The sequence below is a fragment of the Emydura macquarii genome, unplaced genomic scaffold, assembly GCF_026122565.2.
Source record: "Emydura macquarii macquarii isolate MOO-44397 ecotype Brisbane River unplaced genomic scaffold, CSIRO-AGI_Emac_v2 contig_1253, whole genome shotgun sequence".
Taxonomy (NCBI): domain Eukaryota; kingdom Metazoa; phylum Chordata; order Testudines; family Chelidae; genus Emydura; species Emydura macquarii.
Window position 1 is genome coordinate 50,467,579 of NW_027131390.1, and position 24,360 is coordinate 50,491,938.

General features: G+C 43.3%; 1 protein-coding gene across 1 annotated transcript in view; it reads right to left on the reverse strand.

The window, feature by feature from the left end:
- Positions 1-24,360, reverse strand: part of MAP2 (microtubule associated protein 2) — a 238,985-nt gene that overhangs the window by 7,405 nt on the left and 207,220 nt on the right. The window contains exons 16-18 of the mRNA XM_067548744.1: positions 22,366-22,709; positions 1,664-1,756; positions 227-308 (exon numbers count right to left, since the gene is read on the reverse strand). Of these exons, the coding sequence (XP_067404845.1) occupies positions 227-308; positions 1,664-1,756; positions 22,366-22,709 (519 nt within the window). The remainder of the gene's footprint in view (positions 1-226; positions 309-1,663; positions 1,757-22,365; positions 22,710-24,360) is intronic.

The following is a 24,360-nucleotide window of genomic DNA, read 5'->3' on the forward strand; positions in this document are numbered from 1 at the left end:
CATGCTGAAGTTTAAGCATGTGAAGGTTTTGCTAGATTAGGCCAGAGAGCTTAGCATCTTGCAGAATTCAGCCCCTAAGAAGTAGATACATTAGAGAACCTCCACTTATCCTGTTCACATTACTTGCATGAGTAGTAAGTTGCTTCAGTGGGTCTAGTCACATGAGATAGACAAGTGGGATTTAGCCCCCAATATGCCATATTAGTCCAAATAATTCCTACATTACCTGGTCTGTGACGGATGTTCTTCAGAGAGCCACATTTGGAAGTGACATGGCTCAGATCTATTTTCTTGGTTACAATTTGTACCTGTTGAAGCACACAAAACGAATTTTAGGAATGAAAAAGGGCAAAGAGGAAGAGCACGAGTTTTGAGAAATACTGGAAAAGAAAAAATGGTTAGCAGAGAACAGATCATGCCAGAAAGGTGGGAAACATCTGGATTAATACAGCAAGCTTCCATTCCACCAAGGAACCTGACAGTAATATGTTAAATCTTTTCATTAATAAAACAAAGATGGGAATCAAGAAGATAAATTAGGATTGTTTTCTAAGATGCTTCTGAGCTTTTGTCTTGTGGTGAAAGGCAGTGTCTCTAAGCGCTGTGTAGCATGAGATGTTGTTCTAGTCTGCTTTCTTTGTTCCTTTCTTGAATACTTATTTCCTGGGAATTTAGGCTTTTAATACCATCCCTTTCACATCCTGGCTTTCAGATTCAAATCTCTTCCCATACCCCTCCGTCCACATAAATACCGTGTAAATACTGAGCATGATTCACTACTGAAGTTACTTCAGTTTTACGTTGGAATAACTCCATAATAGGGTTACCCTGGCATAAAACAGGGATAACACAGTAGCCTATCAGGCCTTCTGTCCAAGCCATGTGTCCTGATTTTGTATTTCTTTTATCTGTCTATTTGTCATCTAACTGTTAATTTTATATAGGCTTCTGAGAGAGAGAAAAACTGGGACAGAAATGCACATCCACCCTTGAATGACAGATGGGATATGCTTTCAGTCTTTTTGTAACTTTGTCTGGGATAACCTAAAGAAGGCAAATATACAGATATGCTGTACAGCCAGGATGGGCTTCTCCTGGTTCTTCCAGGAGCTTGAATGACTGCTTTCTGTAGCATTGTGAGCAAATTTGAATGACACCACTCATTACAGCACTGTGCATCTAGGCAACCTTGCATTTTCACTGGGGATAGAGGGAGAGAGAACGTTGCAGTTTAGGAAAATGTAGTAAGTGAAAAGAGTGTTTGTCACTTCCTTGAAATTAGTCATCTTGGCTAGATCATGGAACCTCTGAGCAATCTCAGCTCCAACTGGGCTCCTATTTTGAGGTTCAATGGAAGCTGTAGCTGCCTATCACCTCTAGGGATGGTCAGCTCCTTGCAGGATGAAATCTGAGGCTGTAAAGATGCCATCCTCTTCCTCCTAATCCCTTTCCTGGCTGAATCCTGAAAATTTGCTCTGGTCTGTGGGGAAGGATCAGAAGCCCACCATGGAACACACAGGGTTGAGAGACTACCAGACCAAGTGAACGTGTGAAACATAAGCAAGAAGGAAAATAGTGCTTGGAAGGAAGGGAGACAGAGGGCTGGCTGTGCAAGGTGGGTCATCACAGTGAGGGAGCCTGCTGAGGTAGCGTCGCTACTTACATTTCCTCCCCCTGCAGAATGTTTGATGTTATCCTTGGAACCACATCTGGACTGAATATCGCTAAAATCGATCTTCTTGTTTAAAATCCTAACCTAAAAGGAATTGGAGGTAACTTACTATGCTGTACACATGTTCTTTCAGCCTGCAGGCTAAAGGACCCAGGATGGCTTTGACCGGTACTGCTGGTGTGGGCAGTTAGGTTTAAATGTTAGCCTAACAGATACAGCCAATTATGGAAAGCAGCCTCAGTGTTAAAATAAATCTGCTGCTCTTTTTCCCCTCCCTTCAAGCTGGCTGCTGGTAAAATGAAATATAATAAGTAATGTTTATATTCTGGGAGTTCTCCCTAATAGTCGTCTGAAATCCAGTTTGTCTCCAGTTTATATAGCCACTAACCTCCTGGCTAAGACAGACTGCTCTTGGGAGGTAGCCAAGAGGCTCTTGGGATGTTCTTGGAAGGTAGCCAGCACCTCTCTTAAGTTGGCCAGAGGGGCCCATGTACAGTGACCTGGGACAGAGTACTCTGTCTCCTGTATAGCAATACCAGAGCCAGCCAGCCCAGGGAGCATGGAGCCAGGAGTTAGACTTTGGTCCGCTGCTTTGCACCTATTCATAAAGAGACCTCAGATTGCATATGAAGATAACCAATGACCATTATTGCCATTTGACAGATGGGAAAACTGAGCCTGATGGCTCACTTATGGTTCTCACCCGACTAAGCTGTGACTGGGAAGGGGGCAAGGTGCACCAGCTAAGCAGTGGGACCTGGAAGCTTTTTGCCTTTGTCACAATTTCCTGGTCACTGGCTGGAGCATGACAGCCAGTGGGATTTGCTACACCTGTGTAAAGCATAGCCAGTGCTGCCCCACTATCTGGACAAGACCCCTCTGGGGCACCAGCACGGCTCCTCTGTGCTCCCTGTCCCTGGCAGCCATGTCAGGGGTACTCTGGTGGGGGTGATCCCTGCACCTTTTCCCTCACACACTCAAGTGGCCATCATGTGTTCCTAAGTGACTCAACCCACGTCAATAAATCAGCAACAGAGCCAGGACTAGAACCCAGATCCCCACACACCCAGCCCCACACTCAGCCCACTAGACCACGGCTGCCCCATTCAAAGCCCCCCTATACAGAAGTATCGCCACCTGGCAAAAGGAGTTCATTGTAGCACTGATCATTTTGCTCTTGTAATTGTGCTTCTGTTTTTCCAATAAACAATGCAAGGCAAAACTGCGTGTGTCCCTGCCCAGGGGCTTGCAGGCTCCATCCCACCATTGGTGCGCATCTGCACCAACCTCTTTGTGTGCCCTGAGCACACGGGGGGGGGGAAGAAAGGGGAGGGGAGGCCTAGTGCTGCAAGTGCTCAGCTCCCCAAAGGGGATGTGAGCAGACAAGTCTGGAGAGTGGCCATGGCTTCACAGGCCTCTGTCTGTGCCTGGAGCCCTCACCATGTCTTTTAAAAAGTGTAGCAAATGCAGCTTCGGAATGTGTTCCTGCCTCATTATGCCAGACTGCCCTGAGCAGTCATTATGTCTCCACCCACAATCACCCAGCTACAACACTGCAGCCTCCGCAGCGCACCTCTGATTGCACAAACCATACGTACCCTGCTATGCCTGAAACAAAGCACTAACAGTAAGGCAACAAGAAGTAATCTTGTCCCACACAGGTCTTGGATATTATCGTGAATTACAGCCTCACATAAGAGAGACAGATTAGATAAGACAGACAGACAGTTTCCATCGCAGAAGGTCCCACTGGTGCAGTGGAACAGAAAACCCAGAATCTATGAAATCATGCATGAGGACAAGATGGCTGATTTACTGCAGATAAGAGAATGATGATGTTGGTGGACTGGGGGGAACCACTAGAAGAACAGGCAAGAGCCACGCTTGAGGTTGAGGGAGCACATCTGCCATCTGTGACTCAGGTTTCCACTCCAGGAGTTTTATTTCATCCAGGGTTGCTTTTGGAACATGAAATAACAGCTTGCCGAGAAGGCAAGGAAGTTTCCATCTGCACCTGGCTAGGACAATGCAACCTTTCCTTCCACATGGCCCCTGGTAGCATCATCCACACCTGTCCACTCAGGAGGTGGAGCCTGCAATGTGCTGCACACTGGGACAGCTTAGAATGCAGCTGACCATGTGCTGAGCAATGCACCATCATGCAGGGAGCATATTACGCTCATACTCTGTGGAGCTGCACTGGATGAGGCTGTGGTCCCAGAGAGAAATCAAAGCACTGCATTTTAGCTGTAAAGCCCTTCCCGATCTGGGATCTGGTTATGTGAGGGAGCTCTTTTCTACTTGGGTCACGTTGCCACAGTTGCACAGCTTGTTGGTGTGTCACACAAAATCATGTCCAAGCACGTGTTTGACAGTGCTCCTTTGTGACTCGTGCTAGGTCAGACCACAAAACTGCAGGCCCATGAACTAGTTTGCACCACGGTTCTCCCACCTAACCACCAAATGTCTGGGTTTTATCCTTGCATCTAAACGGTGGCTAGGATCATGTGTTAGATTCTTAGTGGTAGAGTGGTGTCATATTCTTTATTATGTTTGTCTTGATGGGCTGGATCCTCAGCTGGTATAAATCAGTGTTGCTCCATTGATTTCAATGCCAATATAAACCAACTGCGCATCCCCAGTGAGGAATTTCTGGTTAAAAACTGATGGCATAATGTGGCCCAATGTACCTCCTTGGGGCCACATCCTGAGGTCTTTACTCATATTACATGATTTTTATTCAGTCATGCCTGAGTAAAATAAGGACCCCAGGATTTGGCTTTATAATACTAACATGTACTTTGAATTTACATTGTCTTTCCAGGCAAGCTTTATATTTTGTAAGGGTTGCTGATAGGCATTTCTAGACGACTCTTCAACACAGCATTCATCACAGTCATGTCTATAATGTAGCTGACAGGATAGGAAAAGCTACGATGACTGACTGATATTTAACTGATAGATAGATAGACAGACAGATAGATAGAGACAGATTCACTGGTATCCTCTAGCTGCTCACTGTATTTCTGCTAGCACAAAGCAGATGCAAATCCAGCTTAACTGGCCGGTGGGAGGAAGGTAGTCTTGTGACTAAGACACTATACTGGGACATATATAATCTGGATTCAATTCCCAGCTCTGCCACAAACTTCCTTTGTGACGCTGGGCAAATCACTTGATCTCCCTGTGCTTCAGTTCTGCATATAAAATAGGGACAATAATACTTCCTTGTCTTATAGATATGTTGCCAGGATTAATGTTTGTGAGGCTCTCAACTACTAGAAACATGGTGACCATATCAGTACGATATGTCAGTAGATAGCTAAACTGGAGTGTTATTGAATCAGACCTTTGGTCTGAGCTCCGGTACCTGAGTAAAACATTTATGCTATTTATTTTCTTTCCCTGGTATGATGCTGGCAGACCAGGTGCCAGCTCATGCCGAGGCTACTGGGCCTCACTAAATACTGACAAATGCATAGCTGGAAACCAGTCTGCCTCATCTGGGCGTTAGTATTGTTAAAAATAGATATTAGAGTTATAAGAATGTGTTTCGACTTTATGGAATGCTTGCAGGAGGCTGCAGATATTAATCCTCCTTATACCAGCCATATCCCATGTTATAAGCTAATGTTTAAATGCTTGCTCTGTAACTATAGAAGTGTTTGCTAAGACTGTGAACCAGCCCCTCCCTCCCCCCTAGTCAGGGGAGAAGTATTACCAAGTGTGACATGCTAGTTTACCACAAGAGGGGTCATCTCCTCCCCAGAAAAGAAGGTATACAGACATCAGACAAGCCCCTATGGAGCATCAGTAGTTGATTGCTTCCCCAACATCCATGAAGAAGAGACATGCACAAATGCTCATCTCATCAGTTTGAGTGCTAGGGGAAGGGAATAAAAATTCCTGTTAAGGATACATTTATCATTGTGCTGCTTGAAAGCTGAGGGGTAAAGTTTTCTAAGAGTAAGAAAGGGGTCCCCAGCTGTTTAGTATGGGTTAGCCATAAAGGATGTATAAAGTTTGCATAATATAACAACTGCTATCATCTATTGGAACATAAGACTATCTCATTTGTGCATGTATGATTGCCTGCTTTAACATTGTAAATAGCTTTCTTGTTTCTTTTTCCTAGTCAATAAACCTTTAGTTAGTTTATTATAGGATTGGCTACAAGCGTTGTCTTTGGTGAGAGATCTAGGGTGCACTTGACCCGGGACTGGTCCTTGGAGACTGGAAGTAACCTGAATATTGATGTGATTTTTGGTGTAAGGGACCATCTATCACAACAGCAGGCTTGCCTCGGTGGCAAGATAGACTGGAGTACTTAAAGGGACTGTCTGTGACTCCATATTAAAGCTGTTCTAGTACTTGAGGGGTTCACATTTGTTATGTGGCTGGTAAAATCAAAGTATAGAACTCACAACCAGTTTGAGGTTTGTGCCCTGTTTCTTCACAGTCTGCAGTCAGGAGCCACTCTGGACAGCCTGATACCCAGCTAAAGTGATTTTCCACTGAGCCACATTTTGCAGCTAAGGAGAAGTTGTTTAGCGTGGAGGGCTTGTTGCATGGAACTGTCTCCCACTACATAGATATTATGCCAATCAAAGCATCAGGATCCTGAGTGCCCACTGGATTGAATGAAAAGGATCTGTGTCAATGGCTGTCATGGTGAGAAGACTGATGCGAATAAGCACCTCTTAGTAAGCTTCAGAAACCCTTGAAATAATGTGTCATGTTCACCTCATGAAAGTATGTCTGTGGTTAGTGAAATGATTTCTGCATTTTCCTCTCCTTTCTTTTCAGCAGATCAAACTAATAGGTATTTACTGAAACATGAAAGCCAACTGTCATAGGAGTTTTATGTTTCTGTACTTTATTTCAATACACTATTTAAAAAAAAATAACTCCTCTAATATATCAGACAGGTGTCACATGAGTGAGAGAAATGTATGTCAGATGTGCAGTCTGACTTTGGCTCCCGAAGAACTTTAAACCAGATAGAGCTGGAAAAAACAAAGCCCTCTTAGCATTTTCTGACCATATACCCGCCTCAGTAAAGAATCAGCAGCGTCTCTTAGCAATGACCGGCAGGAAGTATTAGCTCTGGAAATGCTGATTCAGGGGGCAGACTGAGTAGTGTTGAGCATGTGTGTTGCCAGAGGGACTTATGAAATCTAGTTTAAAAATAAAGCCAAGACAAGGTGATAAAGTTGAGCCCCAGCGTCAGCCTGGCCTGCACTGCCCAAGACTGGCCAGTTTGCCCCAGCTCCCAGAGTTCTGCTGGCCGAAGTGCTCCACTCCCAGCCCCCAGAGCGCCACCGGCCCACACCAGAACGAGAGAAGACATGGCAGGTTTCCGGGCAGAAGTAATAAAAGGTAAATTCAATTTGCATTTTCACCCAGTAAAACTTAATTTTAGTTGAAATGTGGTAATGTATTATGTACTCTGAAACCTGTAATATTAGTAGGTATTTCTACTAATGGTAGAAATGGTGAGGCCACATTTGGAGTATTGTGTCCAGTTTTGGGCCCCCCACTACAAAAAGGATGTGGACAAGTTGGAGAGAGTCCAGTGGAGGGCAACAAAAATGATTAGGGGACTGGAGCACAAGACTTATGAGGAGAGGCTGAGAGGACTAGGCTTGTTTAGTCTGCAGAAGACACGAATGAGGGGGGATTTGATAGCAGCCTTTAACTACTCGAAAGGGGGTTCCAGGAAGATGGAGCTAGGCTGTTCTCAGTGGTAGCAAATGACAGAACAAGAAGCAATGGTCTCAAGTTGCAGTGGGGGAGGTCTAGGTTGGATATTAGGAAAATGTTTGTCACTAGGAGGGTGGTAAAGCAGTGGAATGGGTTACCTAGAGAGTTGGTGGAATCTCCATCTTTAGAGGTTTTTAAGCTGCGGCTTGACAAAGCCCTGGGTGGGATGATTTAGCTGAGATTAGTCCTGTTTTGAGCAAGGGGTTGGACTAGATGACCTCCTGAGGTCCCTTCCAACCCTGATCTTCTATGATTCTATTTCAATTGAAGTAAAATACTTAATTTTTTTCATTTTATTATCAATAAAAAATACAGTATTAAGTGGGCATGGAAAGTGAGTATGTGAAAGCTGCACCATTGTGCTGCCCCTTTAATATATATATAGTTTTTGCAGTGTGGCCTGCCAAGTGAACAATTTTGTCTTAAATGGCCTTTGTGGCCAGATAACTTTGACACCCCTGAGTTACACTGAAACTAGGAATATGATTGCCTGAGGACCTTGCTAGCAGAAATGTAAAGAAACAATCACTGGAATTATCTTCTCACTGGGTAATATTCACCCCTGTGCAGAGAGATAGCACAAGGGTTTGTGCACCACTTATGTCCCATGCCAAGGACTGAAGTGGGATTTAAGTGACATGTAATGCCTTCTGCTGGCTCTCTACACAAGCTGTGCGTTTCTGTCTCTCCTAAAACAGACTGATATATTTGTAACATACTTCAATTGCTTCACACAGAAGAAGGTCAAAGCTTTCATCCACAGTGCTCTCTCTTAGCCTGCTCCTGCTTCCACTGCAACAGAAGCAGGATCACACCCCACTTCACCATCATCAAAAATCACCCCAGATTATGAGATTATAGGGCATGAAAAACAGAAATGAACACAAAAAACCCACACAATAAATACAAATACACAGTAGGAATACTAGGGCTGGGCTTGCCAAAGGAGTTTAAGGGAGTTACCACTCAGGCCAAGAGCAACAACCAAATCAAAGAGAAAATTTCCTGAGAAGTAAGTACCAATAGGCAGAACAGAAAGAGCAGGAAGTTAATATTCATATACAGAAATTATTTCTAAAGCTTTTTGATTATGTACAATATCATGTGAGCATTGAAAAGCCTCTGATATTAGCAGCCTCAACTTTGGCAGATTCCTCGCCGCTAATCGTCTTTCCAGGTTTGGTTTCTCCCTGATAGCTAAAATTATGTCACAGCAATATGTGATTGGTTACCTAAGATCTGGTGTGATGCTGACATTAGCCGCTGGCCAAACTGGATGTGAACGAGAGAACAACACTATTCGTCTGATGTGCCAACTTCCTTCTGCACAGACTTGGCAGCATACTTTTTCATAATCTTTTCAGTATCCTATTAGATTGAAACTGCTCTTACGGGTTTCTCTGATTCTTCTGACACCAAATTACCATGGTATGTAGGAAAGTATGGAGTAGTAAATATTTTGTACAGCATGGAGGGGAGTTTCATTCAGCACTCTCCTTAACAGTAACATTGAAATGAAGGGTACTGGGAAAGTTAAGCTTTTATGACAATGGTCCTCTGTGTTTCTGTGGCTGGAATGGGTTTTACTGCATGATTCTTAAGCTAATCACTGCCCAGTGAACTACTACTGAATTCCACGGTCCTTGCACTTCAGAATCCCATAAGTCTTGTCTCGCATTCGATCATCAGAAACAGGAATTCCATGAGAAATCATGGAGAGGGCACGGCCCATGGCTGAACAGGTTTCTGAATGAAAACTTGGCTGACTGGATTCTCTAGGATCTGCAATAAATACCGACTATTATTCCAGGAAAGGGCACTGAGCCAAATTCTGCTCTGATTTACACTCATTGCACCTCCCTTGACTTCTGTAGCATTGCATCATGTACAGATCAGGGTATAAATTTGCCAGTAAGCTTTAGCTGCCTCTGCTCAGTTTGAATTCTACTTGCTTGCACATCTGAGGATGTATGTGGTTCATCACTGGAAAGCTTCATGGGAGGAAAATGCCTACAGTACTTTTACAACTACGAGTTCTGCATTTTGGGAGCTGCACTTTATGAGGTAGAACCTCAACTCCCTCCATATGAAGATTCCACCAGGATAAGGGTTAGTTCTGCTCATACACAGGGCCATGCTTGTGTTACAGAATTTGAATCTGGATTTCAAACATCCCAACCTGCAAGGGTATTCTGACCTAGCATTTCCATTCATGCCCATCTCTGCTAGCAAGAGAGAATTATGTTCACGATGGGCATGTGTCTGTTGAAGACCAGAGTGGAAGGCCAAGAAATAGAATACAGAATCAAGCTCAGTTTTGCTCAACAGCCAACGGCAGCGTTCATGCCTGTGTGCAAGCTTGCAAAAAGAAGAACTGCATTTCATTCTCACCAATGTTAATTCTCTTCAGACGCCATTCACAGCAAAAACAAAACTGCTAAGAGCACTGCTCCCTAACGTTCAAATTACTTCCCGACCGCTGGGCAGACTCTTCATAACTCACTTCCCTGGCCTACCCTACCACTCTGATGCCCATGGAAACAAAGAAGAAAAAGGGGGATACAGAAGAAAGTACAGGCTCTGAATACATTTCTCACCACACCGATCATTTATGTTCTCCCAAAATTCCATACCTTGTAATTATGGCTCTGCATGGTCTCTCATAAGCTTTCCCACAAGCACTATGGCTAAGGCATTTAAAAATACTCCAGCCTGGTTTCATTTCACTAATGTACTCTTCAGTGAAAAGAGAAAGTTTTCATGTATTCTGAGCCACTGTTCATGACTTTCTCCCTAGAATGTTTACATCCTAGCTCTGCCTCTTACTATATTTTTGTAAGATGTGTTTGGGACCTATTATTCTGTCTTTGTGGCCTATTTTCTGTTTAGGTCTTTTGTACTTCAGACATGGGCTCCTTTGAGGTCAATGAGACTTCTCACATACTTAAAATGATGCCATGCTTAAGCAATTGCAGAATTGGGGCCTTGGAAAGTGCTCTAAGAGCACTCACACTATGTAAGCACCCCATAAAGCTCATCAAAATAGGGGACCTCATTGTTTTCTTACCTACACCCGTTACTCACCAGTGTAACCGTGCTTACTTCAGTGGAGTGATTCCTGATATAAGTTGGTGTCAAGTGAGATGAGAGCCACGTTCACATTGGGAAAAAGGTTTAAGAGAGTGGGTAAATGAAAACCGGAGCCGCATCAAGCAAGATTCCAAAAAAGTGTGCTGGAAATGCCCATTGATCTTATAGTTCTCAGGACTTTTAGGAGAGGCTATGGAAGAGGGGGTTGGTTCTTTTGTATGGCCAGGAACCTGAAGAGAATTACTGTGACCAGACCATGCTCTCGCCCCACTGAGGCTTGTGGAGTGATTGGTGTAAAACCAGTGGGTGAATTCACCCTGAGGAGAGGCATAACACAGGGCTTCTGCATAAATTAAATCCCTCAGCATAAGGGCTCAAGGGGCACTTAACTGGTGCATAAGGCTATTGTTGGCTTTCTGCACTGGGTGAACTTCACCCATTCTGAGAAAGGAATCAGGCCTCCTGCAACTAATTTTCCATTTTAAGAAAGCTCTTTACAGGATCAGTGGCCCAAATCCTGTAGCCTTTACTCAGGCAAAACTCCCACTGACTTCAACTCAATGGGATGTATTCTCTCCGAGTGATATTGATATCATTGGGAATAAGTATGGCAGGGTTAGGCCTTATGAGAAGGGCATCTCGGTACATGAATTAATACAAACCCATGTTTCTCTGTCTCTTTAGCAGAAATACCTCTCTGAACAGTGATATATGGGACCGGCACCAGGTTCATAGTTGTGGGAAGTGGCATGAGCAGATTGCATGGAGGGGGAAAGATGGCTACATGATATCCTTATACTCTGCTATGGACGCCCAGAGCCTGATCCAAAGTCCACTCAAGACGATGGAAGTGTTTCCATTGACTCTAATGGGCTATGGATCAACCCTGAGGGAGCAGCTGTGGTTAAGGATCCATTCTTCATCTTCGTCTGCCTCAGAGATTGTGGGCATATCTATACTGATGGCGGCAAAATCGCCGCCGCCAGATCGATCTTTCTGGATCGATTGAGCTGTCAGTCTAGATCTGCTCAATCAATCAGGAAGTAGACTGAGTAAAACCACCCCGTCAAGTAGCGTAGCACTGCGTCGACGGGAACAGCAGCGCAGTGAAGACATCGCAAAGGAGGTAAGCACAGCAGTCGATGTGAGTTACACAAGCTACTCTGTGTAGTTTGCGTAACTCCCGTCGACTGCTGCCGAATCTCCAGGTAAGTGTAGACCAGGGCTGTGTCCCCAACTAAGTCAGACAGGCACCTAGCCACAGTTATCTCCATGTCTTCACCTCTAGTGATGATAATGAGAATGACTTGATATCATGCTCATCTTCATTTTGACAACCTGGGCCATCTGGAGACTTCAGCAGGTGCAGAATTTCCCAAGTGGGTCAGACCACTGAAAACATGGAAAACCTGTACTCTGCACAAAGAGCCCAATCATGCTTCCATTCAAATAAATGGCAAAACTCTTCACGGCTTCAATGGCGGAAGAATTGGCCCCTCCAGTCCCAGGCGAAATTCAAGGGGCTGGCTCCTATCTACAAAATGTTCTGGGATCCAGTGTGAAACCAGCTACCTTCTCAGGAGACTCAAAACACATCACTTTGTTCAGGGTGGCTAACTATAAAGGCTGGAATGCCTCTGGGCAAACCAACTCTTGAATAATGAGTCTCATCTACCTTTTGTGCAACAAGAAAGTTCCCTGTTCTTTGTTCAATAAAAAGGTCTGATAGTGTTGTATGCTAAGATGGATGCTCAGCACTTTCTGCAAATCAAGACTTTAAGGTGACTCAAATGGGGCACCTAAAAAATTGGGGCACCCAAAATCTTTATTCACTTTGGAAAAGGCCCTAAATGTGGGCATTTGGGCCTAAATGTTCTAAAGGATTCCCAGAATAACGGTGATAGACATCTTGTATTTATATGTAATTAATACATTAGTAATTGAAAGCTTATTTCATTTAAATTAATATGTCCCTTTTAAAAATTACATTTGTGGTGAACATATAAATTATCACACACACACACACATTAAAATAACATGATTAAAGTTGCAAAGTCAAGCACTCAAAAGTTAGGAAATGGCAGAATAATCTCTGTACAACCTTAATTCCATCTCTTTGTGTGTCTGTATTTTGGCACAATCTTTAATTATGTGGTCACATACTATTTTTTCCACAGGGGCCCCCTGATTCATTCAGTGCACAGGAAGGACCTGCTCTGGGGATGGGCATACTACCAGTTTGTTTTGTGTGTAATTTCCTTGGTTTTTAAAAAAGCAAACTGAACCCCGCCCCCAAAATTGAATCATGTTGCATCATATTGACACCCACATGGGGTTTCAGAAGGGTTGGAACATTTAGATCCACCATACCAATCTGTCCACTTGATAGTTAACAGAGTAACTGATAGCAGTAGTAGGTTGTCACCCTCTATATGGGCCAGCACTAGAAGGGAAGTTCACAGACATTTGCAGACAGGAGAGGAATGATGAGATTCAGGGATTTTAGGTTCCATTCCAGGCTCTGGAGGGGAGTGTGCTCTGGTGGGCACAGACTCCTCTGTCCATTCTCCCAAAATGTGATCCCTTCTGCCCTGTCCCCTTCAAATTGCCCCTATCTCAGTCTTGTCTCTTCCCCACCCCGGCTGCTTGCCCCAGTCCCAGTTCCTCATGCTTCTCATCACAGTCCCAGTCTCCTTGCCCAGGAAGTCCTAGTCTCCCCCTGTTGATTATCAGTTCCAGTCTCCCTCCCCACTCCCAGTCTTATTGCCCAGCCTTTTCCAGTTTCCCCCACCTCCTAGCTCCTCATTCTGTATTTTTCTCTCCTCCACATTGACCTCCTCTTGCTTCCCCTCGCCCCCCCGGCCACATTCTCTGTCTTCTCTGGCTCCTAGCCCCAATCTGCCTTCCTGAGATCCTCATCCAATCTTAGCATGTTGCTGCCTCCTGTGCTTCTTGCCTCCATCTCTTTGCCCAGCCTGCCCCAGTTCTCCCCACACACTCTGGCTCCCCATCACATCTGTCTCCCTTCACCTGCTTCCTTCTGCTCCACTGGTTCTCAGTCCCTGTCTCTTTGCCCAGCCAATTGCAGTCCCCCTCCCTGCTCCCTGTCCTAATCTCTTTGCCTACTAGTCCCAGTCCACCTGGCTCACAGTCCCAGTCTCCTTGTCCAGCTAATATCTCAATATCCTCCCACCTCATTCTCAGTCCAAGTTTCCCTCTCTCCCATTGCCAGCCTTCAGTCTTCCCTAACTCGAAGGATCAGGTACCCATTTGCAGCTGGGTGGACTGGACTGGACTGGACTGGAAGCAGCCTTTCTGTGTGAGATCAAGCAAGACTCTGACCCATGACTTTTGGGATTGTAGCTGAGCACCTGAATCACTCAGCCATCGTGCCTCAGATAGACATATCCTTTGGCCAAACATGAGCAGATTTTCATGGGGACAGTGAAAGCCACATCCCTGACACAGAGGCCAGTCCCTCCCACATTTCAAGTCCTGTTCCAAAGTATGGGGGTGCTATGGCTGTTAAAGAAAAGGTTGCCAGAATTGTTTACTGTAGGAAAACCAATGTATTACTCTCCTGGCCTCATCCTTGGAAAGAGATGAACTGTTTTGGCTAAAATTAAAAAAAAAAAAAAAAAAAAATCAGCTGGAGGCAGACACTTGGCATGGAAAATTTCAGCCCCAACAATTAAAGTTTGACAAAGTTATGAGCAATGGAAAACAATCTTATAATGGGATATGCCAGGCAACCTTTAATAACAGGCAGTACTACCAGCCCTGCCTATGATCATTTCTGAAGCGTAATGATCACTGATTTACATCTTTAAAGGATTCAATTTATTGCTTCTTGAAAAGCTTCATTAAAGCTAAAAACAAATCATTGCATTTATCTAGTTAATCATATGGTCACATCACTGAATCAGCTATTCCCTTGATAGCAAAAAATAGCCCTTGTCAGCAGAATGCAACAGGGAAAGGAATAACTGCTGGGAGTATAAATCTTGTAAATACTAATACTCTTAAACACCAAAGGAAATTAAATGCTTAAATTGTGGCATTACATAAAGATCACAAACACATGAAATTCCTGAATGCCCAAATCACATGGAACAGAGTTCGAAGATGGTGTTCACATACGTATCATATGGAAAAGCTCTCCCTCTAAAATTAACAAGTTGAGGGGCAAATGGTAAAATATTCCTTAATGTTGGGAACAAAAATCTGTATGTTATCTTTAAACTGAACTGCTAGAATGGTTATTTTTATTATTGTTATAAAAAGTGAAGATCTGACTTACAGCAACCAAAAACAAAAGCCAGGCTTCAGTACATTTTGTTTCTGTTATTGTACTTCAAAAAGTAGATTCAAAGTTTGCCTAAACAAAGAGGCTAGTCCTACAAGCTTTACGACTAATAATCCTTAATCATGCAGACAGTACCACTGACCACAAGAGCTTTGTATCTGCATCTGGATGGACTAGACACAGATCAGGCCCAGCATTTTTAAGGAGAGTAGTATTCAATCTTTAAGATTTGTATAATTGATGTAAGGGAATGGAGAATCAGGCTCCGAGGGTACGTCTACACTGCCAAAGAAACACGTGGCAGCGAGTCTCCGACCTTGGGTCAACTGATTCAGGCTCACGCTAAGAGGCTAAAAATAGCAGGGTAGATGTTCTCGCTTGGCCTGAAGCTCAGGCTCAGAAACCTGGCTAGCAGGGATGGTCTCAGAGTCTGAGCCCCAACCTGTGCGAAAATCTCTACACTGCTATTTTTAGCCACATATTGCAAGCCCTGTGAGCCCATGTAAGTGGACCTGGACTCTCATACTCGCTGCATTGGTTTCATTTTGGCAGTACAGATGTACCCTTAGTGTCTGTCACTCCCTTTCAGATCTGCAATTTTAAAATGAAAACAGTGCCTAACAAAATATGCTCTTTCTACTTTAGCAACATAAATATTCTTCATCTCAGTTTAACCAGAGTAGAGCAGGGTATTTAATATCTAACTACGCAAATCTCATCCAGATTGTGCCTGCATGTTTTTGTTTGGAAAAAGCACTTTTTGTGAACCCCCGTTTTTATTTCAAATAGACAAAAGGCAGGTCATCCAGAGCAAAGCTGCATCTTCAGCTCATTCTGCTGCCTGTCTGAGTTAAACTTTCCAGGGGTAGACTTCAATGTGGCTAATGCGTATACTCACTAACGGGCATATCCGCCGCTCCTTGAAGTATTGAAGTGATATTACACAGTAGTATCTGTAGTATGCATACAGCATTTCTCATGTCCAAACACATATCAATTCATTTAGACTCATTATTCCTCTGTGAGATCCAAAACCGGTTGAAATTGCCGGGCGTCCTTCAATAGGGTTTGGATTGGGCCCTGTGAGCCAGACTGCGAACCCCTTGCTCACACTGGGTAGCAGCTACTCACATGAATAGCTCCAATGAAGTCAATGAAGTTAGATAACATGAGTATCTGACCTTAAGTCTTATCCATGAAGTGACTGACCCAAAGTCATGTAGCGAGTGGCAGATCAGGATAGAGATTCCCTGCTCTCTCCTCATTCCTATACACCATGCACCTTCCCACACACAGACGAGACTCCTCCACTTGCCTGCTATAGGACCGTAGGAGGGTGTTTTAAAAAAAATACATGTACAAGTAGACGTAACCTTATTCGTGTCCAAAATAATTACAATCTTTCAGGATCTAACTCTTCAGTCATCATTCAAGCAAACCTTCCATTGAATTAATGGGATTTTTGTAAAAAAGGACTGTAAAATGGGGCCCTCAGTCATTATTTTTGTACAAACCATTAATAGTCAGCAACATTTCAAAAGTTAAAAAAGCTTTTTTAAAAAAATGTTGTTTGAGCTACAAGGGAGTTTTAAAATAGCGTCTAAAATTTCTTATTTATCTTTGCATTTGCAGACCTCTATTTAACAAAGGATAAACTGATTTCTGAATTCAAATTACAAAAATTCTCTTGGATTCAGACATCTTCTCCAAGTTTAAGCCTGGAATGAATCTCTCCAGCTATTTTGTAAACCCACAAACACAGACCCTTAATGATGGAAAGGCTATTGTGTGACACTATCTCACCATTATGAATTGTTGCCTTGGTAAATATGCAAACGGAGACAGTTGAACTAGGTCTAACAACAGACACATCTGCCTTATAGTGATGTGTTAGCTAAGTACTTTGGCAAGGGTCAAGTTTCAAAGTAGATCTACACCCTTTAACATTTTCCTGCTATGTTCTTGATTCAGGAATGCTCTTATTCACATGCTTAACTTTAAGCACATACTTAAACATATACATAAGATGTTTTCCTGAACTGGGGCCCAGATGCTTTAGGCTCAGTTACAATTCCCAGCCAAGGGGGGAGAAGGGGGTGTCTGGTGGGGGCAAAAGGTGAAGGAGATACTATGCCTGGGTAGGGCAGGAACAGGCATCCAGGGCCCTCTTCTGCTCTAAATTGCCCCAATCTTCGCTACCATCTTCAGTGGACTTACCCCACATTTATGCCAATGCAACTGACAGATGAATCTAGCACAATGTCACTTGTCTCACATTCACCCCGTCGCCATGGCCACACCCAGAGCCCGGCCAGATGCACCCCACCATGTCAGTGTTGTCAGCAGCACCAGCAGCTCTCCACCCCTTCACACTTGGAGGGCCCTGGCTGAAGGGCTGTTTCCTGCATGGGAGCACTGGGGTGAGGAGGGAAGAGGGGTTCTTTGCACGCTCCCCTCCTGCTTGCCCATTAATGCTGAGGCAGCATGTAATTTGGCCCCCAGTGTTTATTTTTTCTCCTGGCATCAAATGAAGGTAACATTTTTCAGAGACATTTGAGTCAGAAAGTGCCATAGTCACAGAACACCGGCTACCAAAGGAGCTTACTTAACACCTCTACGCTTGGGCAGCGCCTCCAAATACCTGCTCTGCTTTCCATTGTGCAATCAGCTCCTTGTTTATTCGCTGTGCTGTCTTTGGACCCCTGGACTTTGTAGCCAAAGCAGGGACTTGATATATGCAAACCACTGAAGGCTTTTTGAAAATTCAAATTCACCTCTGGGGCTATTCTCCTCCTTTGCGTTTATGTGCATACATCTCAATGATGATACAGCCCCTGGTGGACAAATTCTGCCATCCGTATGCACTCACAGCTGCTCTTGAGGTAAGAAGGACTGGATACAATCAATGGAGCCTTAATGGGAATTTTGTGTGGCAGGAAAGAAGACCCTTAGTCTACACCCCCCCCCCATTCAGAGCTGCTTCATTAAATTAGACCTCCTCCTTCCCTGCAGTTGTCACTGTATGACTTATTAGCAGAGCACTATTCATTTTCATAACATTCTTGTGGTTTCTGGGCAGGTTTTACCCTCTATTGAATGTTGGTATGTAACAAGGGTGGCCACATCATGCACATCCCCTCATGGACAGAGGCCATTCTGCATCACCCAGCCTCAGTTTCCTCTCTTGATTCCTCAATAACCCCAAAAAAGAGGCTTTTATAAGCCCAACAACAGCCTTTCTTGGAATCTGTTTTATTAACACAAAGTTTCAAAATAAACAAAAAAAGGACCTTCCATCCCAGCCTTATACTGGGCACAGCCCCGCCTCCCTGAGGATCTCTCTTCCTCTGTTCTCTAAGCCTCTGGAGAAGACCCAAGGCCCGGCCTGCCTTCAATGTCTTCTCCCTATATGCAAACCAATACTTCCAGCTGGACCCCTTTACCCCCCACCCCTTTACCCCTCAGGGATTGCTGCAGGAGACTGACTGACTGTTAGCCAGTCTGTTTCTCTCTTGCACTCTCTGCAGCTTAGCTCTGCTTAGCTCTCTTTGGTTAACTCCAGACCTCTGTTTTTCTACTCCGACAAAGGCCTGGTTTAATCTGTCATGTGACTTAATTCCTTCTCTCCATCTGGGGAGGCAAATCGGCTGCAGGACAAGTAGACTGAGATCTATCTCCCTTTAAAAGGGCCAGTCACCATATAATATGGTCCTGTATTTATATACTTCAGATTTTCTAAAACATGGCTGAATGCATGTTCTCCATGGCTTTTGGGCAGACAATGATTTTCTGCCTTGATCTCCCAAAAAGCTTTTGGAGAGATTCCATTCCACAACTGGGTTTGGATACGTTTTTTTATTTGCCACATTACTCATTACCAATTGCTTTGCTATTCCAGAAGTTAGTGATGCTAATAAATACTTAGGACAAAGTTCTCCACTTGAGTAGATCTGTGCTGATTCACACCAATGAGGATCTGGCCCATGTCTTAGATTTGATATTAGCATTTTTTTTAATTATATTTTTTTAAAATATAATTTGGGTTTATGGCATGTGGCGCTTTAAATATATTCCCAGTCATTGATTCAATCAATGTTATTTGGTACAATCAGTACATTTACAAATGTCTTCTCACTTCTATGGATAATTCCAAGAATAAAGCATCAAAATAGCAAACCACACTTGATATCTGTCACAGATTTCCTCCCCCCCAATTTGTCTCTAAGGCCGTCTTAGAAAGAATAGATGCAAATGAGTTGCTTCTGAAAATGCAGTATTTCTTCATGGCTGATGCAGTGCTAAAATCTATCTGAAGCCCAACAGACATACCTACAAGTAAGTTACCGCTGAGCTTTGCCAAGAACGATACATGTCATCATACTTCTCTATGAGGAGAAAACCAGACAATCCTCTAGTGTTCAACATCATAGACCAGAGAACCCCCTAAGTTCTGAGTACTGCAGAACACCCACCCATTAAATATTTCTCATACTGCATGCTACTAGTAGGAAACAAATACGAAGCAACATGAACTTGGTTTCCCCCCCGAAGTATGTTTCTTCTGTCATTTAAAGTCATGTTCCTTTTAATTTTTTTTTAAATGGTGAGACAGAGCTGAATTTAAATTAATTTGCTGGCTGATGAGTTTCTAATGAGATTCCAGGTTGAAACCCTGTATTTCTTTCTTGATTTATTTAACATTCAAACACCTTCTGCTTCTCCAACCAAGCACATCAAACATTGGCACGGTTGCAATGCAACTGCTTTCCCCAGGACCACTGTAAGCCAAGAATGGACTTTGTGTTAGGTTAACACATGCCTCTGGTGAAACAAAAGATTCTGTCTCTAACTGACACTTTAGAGTTGCATATCTATACTCTTTATGTAATTTTCCTGTCATGTTTGCTTACTGGCCCAGACATTTTTCCTGTGGTTATTGCTATCAGTACTGCAACTCCAACCCAGGTTATAAAGCTCAAGCTTCCTTCTATTTCTTTCATACATCATCAGTAAAATCAGAGAGCAGACGGCAGTTCCTTCCAGCCTCTGGAATATACAGTATCGAACATGATATAAGAAGGCAACAACAAAGAAAATAAATTTGTTTTCACATCTTTCCATGATAGGCGGATGCTGTAAGATTGAACAACAGAAAAGAAACCACCCCAAAAACTCTTGTCTAGACAGAGGAAGGATGATCTTGAGAAGGCACAAAGGAAGTATTCAGTGAGTCATTCTCTTTGCCCAAGCCACAACATGATGATCACAAACCACTGAGGAATAAAGTATCAAAAGTCCTTTAACTCCAATCATATTTTCTGTAATCCCCAGAAGAAAGAACTACCAGCTGCAGTATATCACCAAAGGAGAAATAATACTTATTACTTTGAGAAAAAACCTCAGCAGATGAAGGCCACAATATCTGGCAGGAGAACGAGGCAAAATTGTAAGTAAGGGCTCATACACTAACTGATTGGAGACACTTGTATACATACAATACTGTGAAGCCTGGTAATCCTCACTGCGTTAATCCACAAACCTGATAATTCTTTCTAATAACAAACAAAGAAACAATATTTACAGGTCCCTTCTTACAGCTTAGCAAATATTTTGTACAACATGAAATTTACTAGGAGTAAAAGTTTGTCAGGGTGCTGTACTGAGCCTGGGCTTTTACAACATGTACTACAGCACACATGCAGAGTGAGATGAAGTATTATCGGATCAGAGCCTAGATACCGAGACCTGCATTGGGATCTCATATATCATTATGTATTTTTTTTCACTCCCAAAGACCTACAATGAATCAACATACACAGAGTTAAAATGTCAAGATCCAACTTTTCTTTAAAATTCATGAAAGGGTGAACCTTGGTGTTTTGGAGGTGTGGATAAATATCAGAAAGCCTGGATACTGATCTGAATATCTGGTTTGGAAACCTTGTGAGAACTGGCTTCCATGCGAGATTGTCTAGCACCCTCTGGTATCAGTATAAGTATTTAACATTTTGGTATCTACTCTCTTCAGACTCAGTCTAAGGTTCTGACCGTACATGCGATTAGAAGTTGCAGAATTGGACCCAGAGTCCATTGGGGTGGCAGACACTCAGTTTGCTATTCTTGGGAGGTGTTGAGCACTCTCAACTTCTAATGAAGTTCATGAGAGCTAAGGATGCAGAGTGCTTTGTAGGGGGCATTTGGACCCTGGCAGATTTGGGACATGAGTCAACATGAAAGCACAGGGGAACATTTTATGATAAATAAAGTAACCAAATTTTTTACAACCTCAAAAGGAGGTTGAATTTGGTCCATGTTTTAGGCATATGTCTGGGTTGGTTTCAGTTTCACTGATCCGGGCTTGTGCAGTCCTATATGAAATTGGTTTCATTTCTGAAACAATATAATTAAAAACTAATAAAACTGTTTGCCACTAAGTTACCAGATACAGCAATGACCTTTTATGACCTTTTATGTACAGATATTTCCACATGCATCCAAAGGAGATAAAGAACAGGAGTGGCTGTTGCCAGGGAAACAAAGAGCTATGCATTCCAATCTGTGACCCAAGAGGATAGCCACTGGAAAGCAAAGTGTGAGCTAACAAAGTGTGCATTAGTATAATGCAATTATTTTGGAGAATACACTCTATCTACAAACACAGGAAGTGCCAGACTGAAGCAAGCAGGAGGCCCATCTAATCCTGTGATAGTGGTCAGTACCAGATGCTTCAGAGGAAAATGTAAGAACCCCACAATAGGCAGATATATTAGACCCCATCTTGACCTCTAATAGTTAGAGATTGGTTTAACGCCAGAATCACGGGATTTAAAATTCCTTCCAAAATTTTTGTCAGCTTTAACCATAATAAATCTAAATATTCCTGTTACCTATATAAATGTCCAGTCCTTTTTTGAATTGTACTAAGAGTCTTGGCCTCAACACCTTCCTATAGCAATGAGATCCACAGTGTAATAATGCAATGAGTGAAATAGCATTTCCTTTATTACTTTTGAATTTAATTCTCTGACCCCTTGTTCTTGCTATGAGATTGGGAGAACAGATGCTCCCGATTTATCTTCTCTATGCCATTCATTATTTTACAGCTCCTACATTTTACAGTTGTTTAAATCTAATAAAACACCTCATCGCTAATTAAGGCTACTACCTGTCTGTCTCTTAACCTAATTAATTCCTTGGTATTTAAACAGAAGATTGAAGAAGCAGTAGCTTCTGGTTTTTAGACCGAAACACATCTCTGACTTGGAAAGTACATTAGGCCTCTCAACTGGCCTCAGTGAGGCATGAAAAAAATCTTTCCCACAGTTAATGTTCAGTTTACAAGACTGTTTTCTGAAGATAATCCTCAAAATGTAAAGTCACCTAAACAACAAATGTCTAACTGTTACAACAGATGCAATGATCTGTCTGTCATTTATGGGGCATCTCACAATTGCTACCTTCCCAGCACATTAATACCTTCACTGTGCATTCAGAGTACATTGTTTGTACATTGTTTTAAGAGTTAAACTCTTACCTGTCCCCCTTTAGGCTGGTACCTGATATTGTCTGTCGATCCAATTTTGGACCTGACATTCTTGAGGTCTGGCAGAGGCTGGTTAATAAGTCGGAGTTGCTTAGGTGTGGCTGGAGATTTTGGAGGAGTGCGTATGATAGCGACTTTCTTCTCAGTGGGTACCAGTATAGCAGACTTGGGAGTGCCTGGAGTATGCGGGGTTCTGGAGTAGCTTGGGGTCCCAGGAGTGCCGGGGGTGCGGGAGGAGTAGCTAGGTGGGGTCCCAGGAGTGATGGCAGTAGAGCCAGGGGTGGTGGGTGTAGAAGTGCCACTCTTTCCTGTCCTGCTGCGAATCGGCTCTGATCCTGTATTGAAGACAGAACAGCGTTAAAACCACACGGATAAATCTGTCTTTTCTTCATATTGTGTCTCCACAGACTCTGACACCTATAATTGTAAGTATCCCTCATGGAAACATTTAGTGCCTGAAGCAAAGCCCACCAACTCAGGCTATGTCTTCACTGATGATCAACTTATCTGGATCAACTGAGCGGTCAGTGAAGACCCACTCAGTCGATCCATAAATCAACGTATTAAGACCACCTTCTCAAGTGGCGGTTCCCGTTGGCGCAGTGCTGTGAAGACGGCATGCAGAACAGAAGCACAAAAGTCGATGGGAGTTACGTAAGTTTTTTGTGTAGTTTGTGTAACTCCAGTCAACTGCCGCTGAATCTCCGAGGTAAGTGAAGACAAGCCCTCAGTGGAAAGACTCAAACTGACTTCAGCGTGCTTTTGGATTAGGCACTAATTTAGTCTTTATAATGGAGATGGTTTTGATCTGAAACTTTTGAACAGTAGATTTCTAATACATGGCTGCTTTTGGTCATGCACCATAGCTAGAGCTTTGTATCTACAGTAGAATCCGGAGGGTAAATCCTTGTGCAAATCCTTGCTTGTGCAAACGGTCATAGTTCCATTGACTTGAAAGGAGCTACAATAATTTACTCTACCCTATGGATCTGCCCCCAGGTAATGATTATTCCATTAGGGCAACTAAACAAGGTAATGATTGCAAGACTACTTCTATTATTATTTAACCTCTACCGAGAGTAGACGTTATATTCAGGTCATGTCCACATCTGGGTGCAATATTTTGTAGTGTTCCTGATGAATGCAAAAGGATGCCCAATTCTTTCCATTATGGAGAGAGCTTTCTCTCAGGGAATCCGTGTACCATCACATGCCCCGTTAAGCCAGCATTGCAGAAAGCTATCTGAAGGCATACAAACAGCAGCAGCCAAGGCGTGAATTGTGTCCCCCATTTCACCTCACTTCAAAGCTTAATCAAGATAATTTCACTTCTAAAATTATTAAACTAGGAAGCAGGGAAAAAACCCAGAATGTGGGTTTGTTGGAGAGTGGTAAACCTCCTGGGCCTCTTAGTGTACTCAGGGGCTGATCCAACGTCTAGTGAACTCAATAGGAATCATTGTATTTATTACACTGGGGTTGGATGAGCCCCATGCGCTGGTGTTCCCCGGGCTAAGGAGAAAGTCTTTTTGTTGAACACGACACATTAAACAGATTAAACATTCTTTACTCTCACCTCCACTTTTCCCAGATTGGGCTCTTTCTTTGCCAACCAACCATCAATGAAGGTTTTCTCACTGCACTGGGTGTGCAGGAAAGAGAACGGAATTTCCTTGACATACTTATTTTTTTATTCCCCAGGCTTCTACCCCTTTTGGCAAATGCCTTCTGGTATCTGGTTGTCCCAGCCAGGACGTTGGGCAAGTTGTTCATTTGCTGTTTTGGCAGCCAGGGTCACTGTGCACTGAGAGAGGCTGCACTTTACCTCGAGATTCAGAGTGGGATTTTCAAAGGCTTTTCAGTGGGATTTGGGGTCCCGAACTCCCTTCAAATAACATGAGAACTAGGGTCACCCAATGAAACAATAGGTAGTGGGTTTAAAACAAACATAAGGAAGGACTTCTTCACACAACGCACAGTCAACCC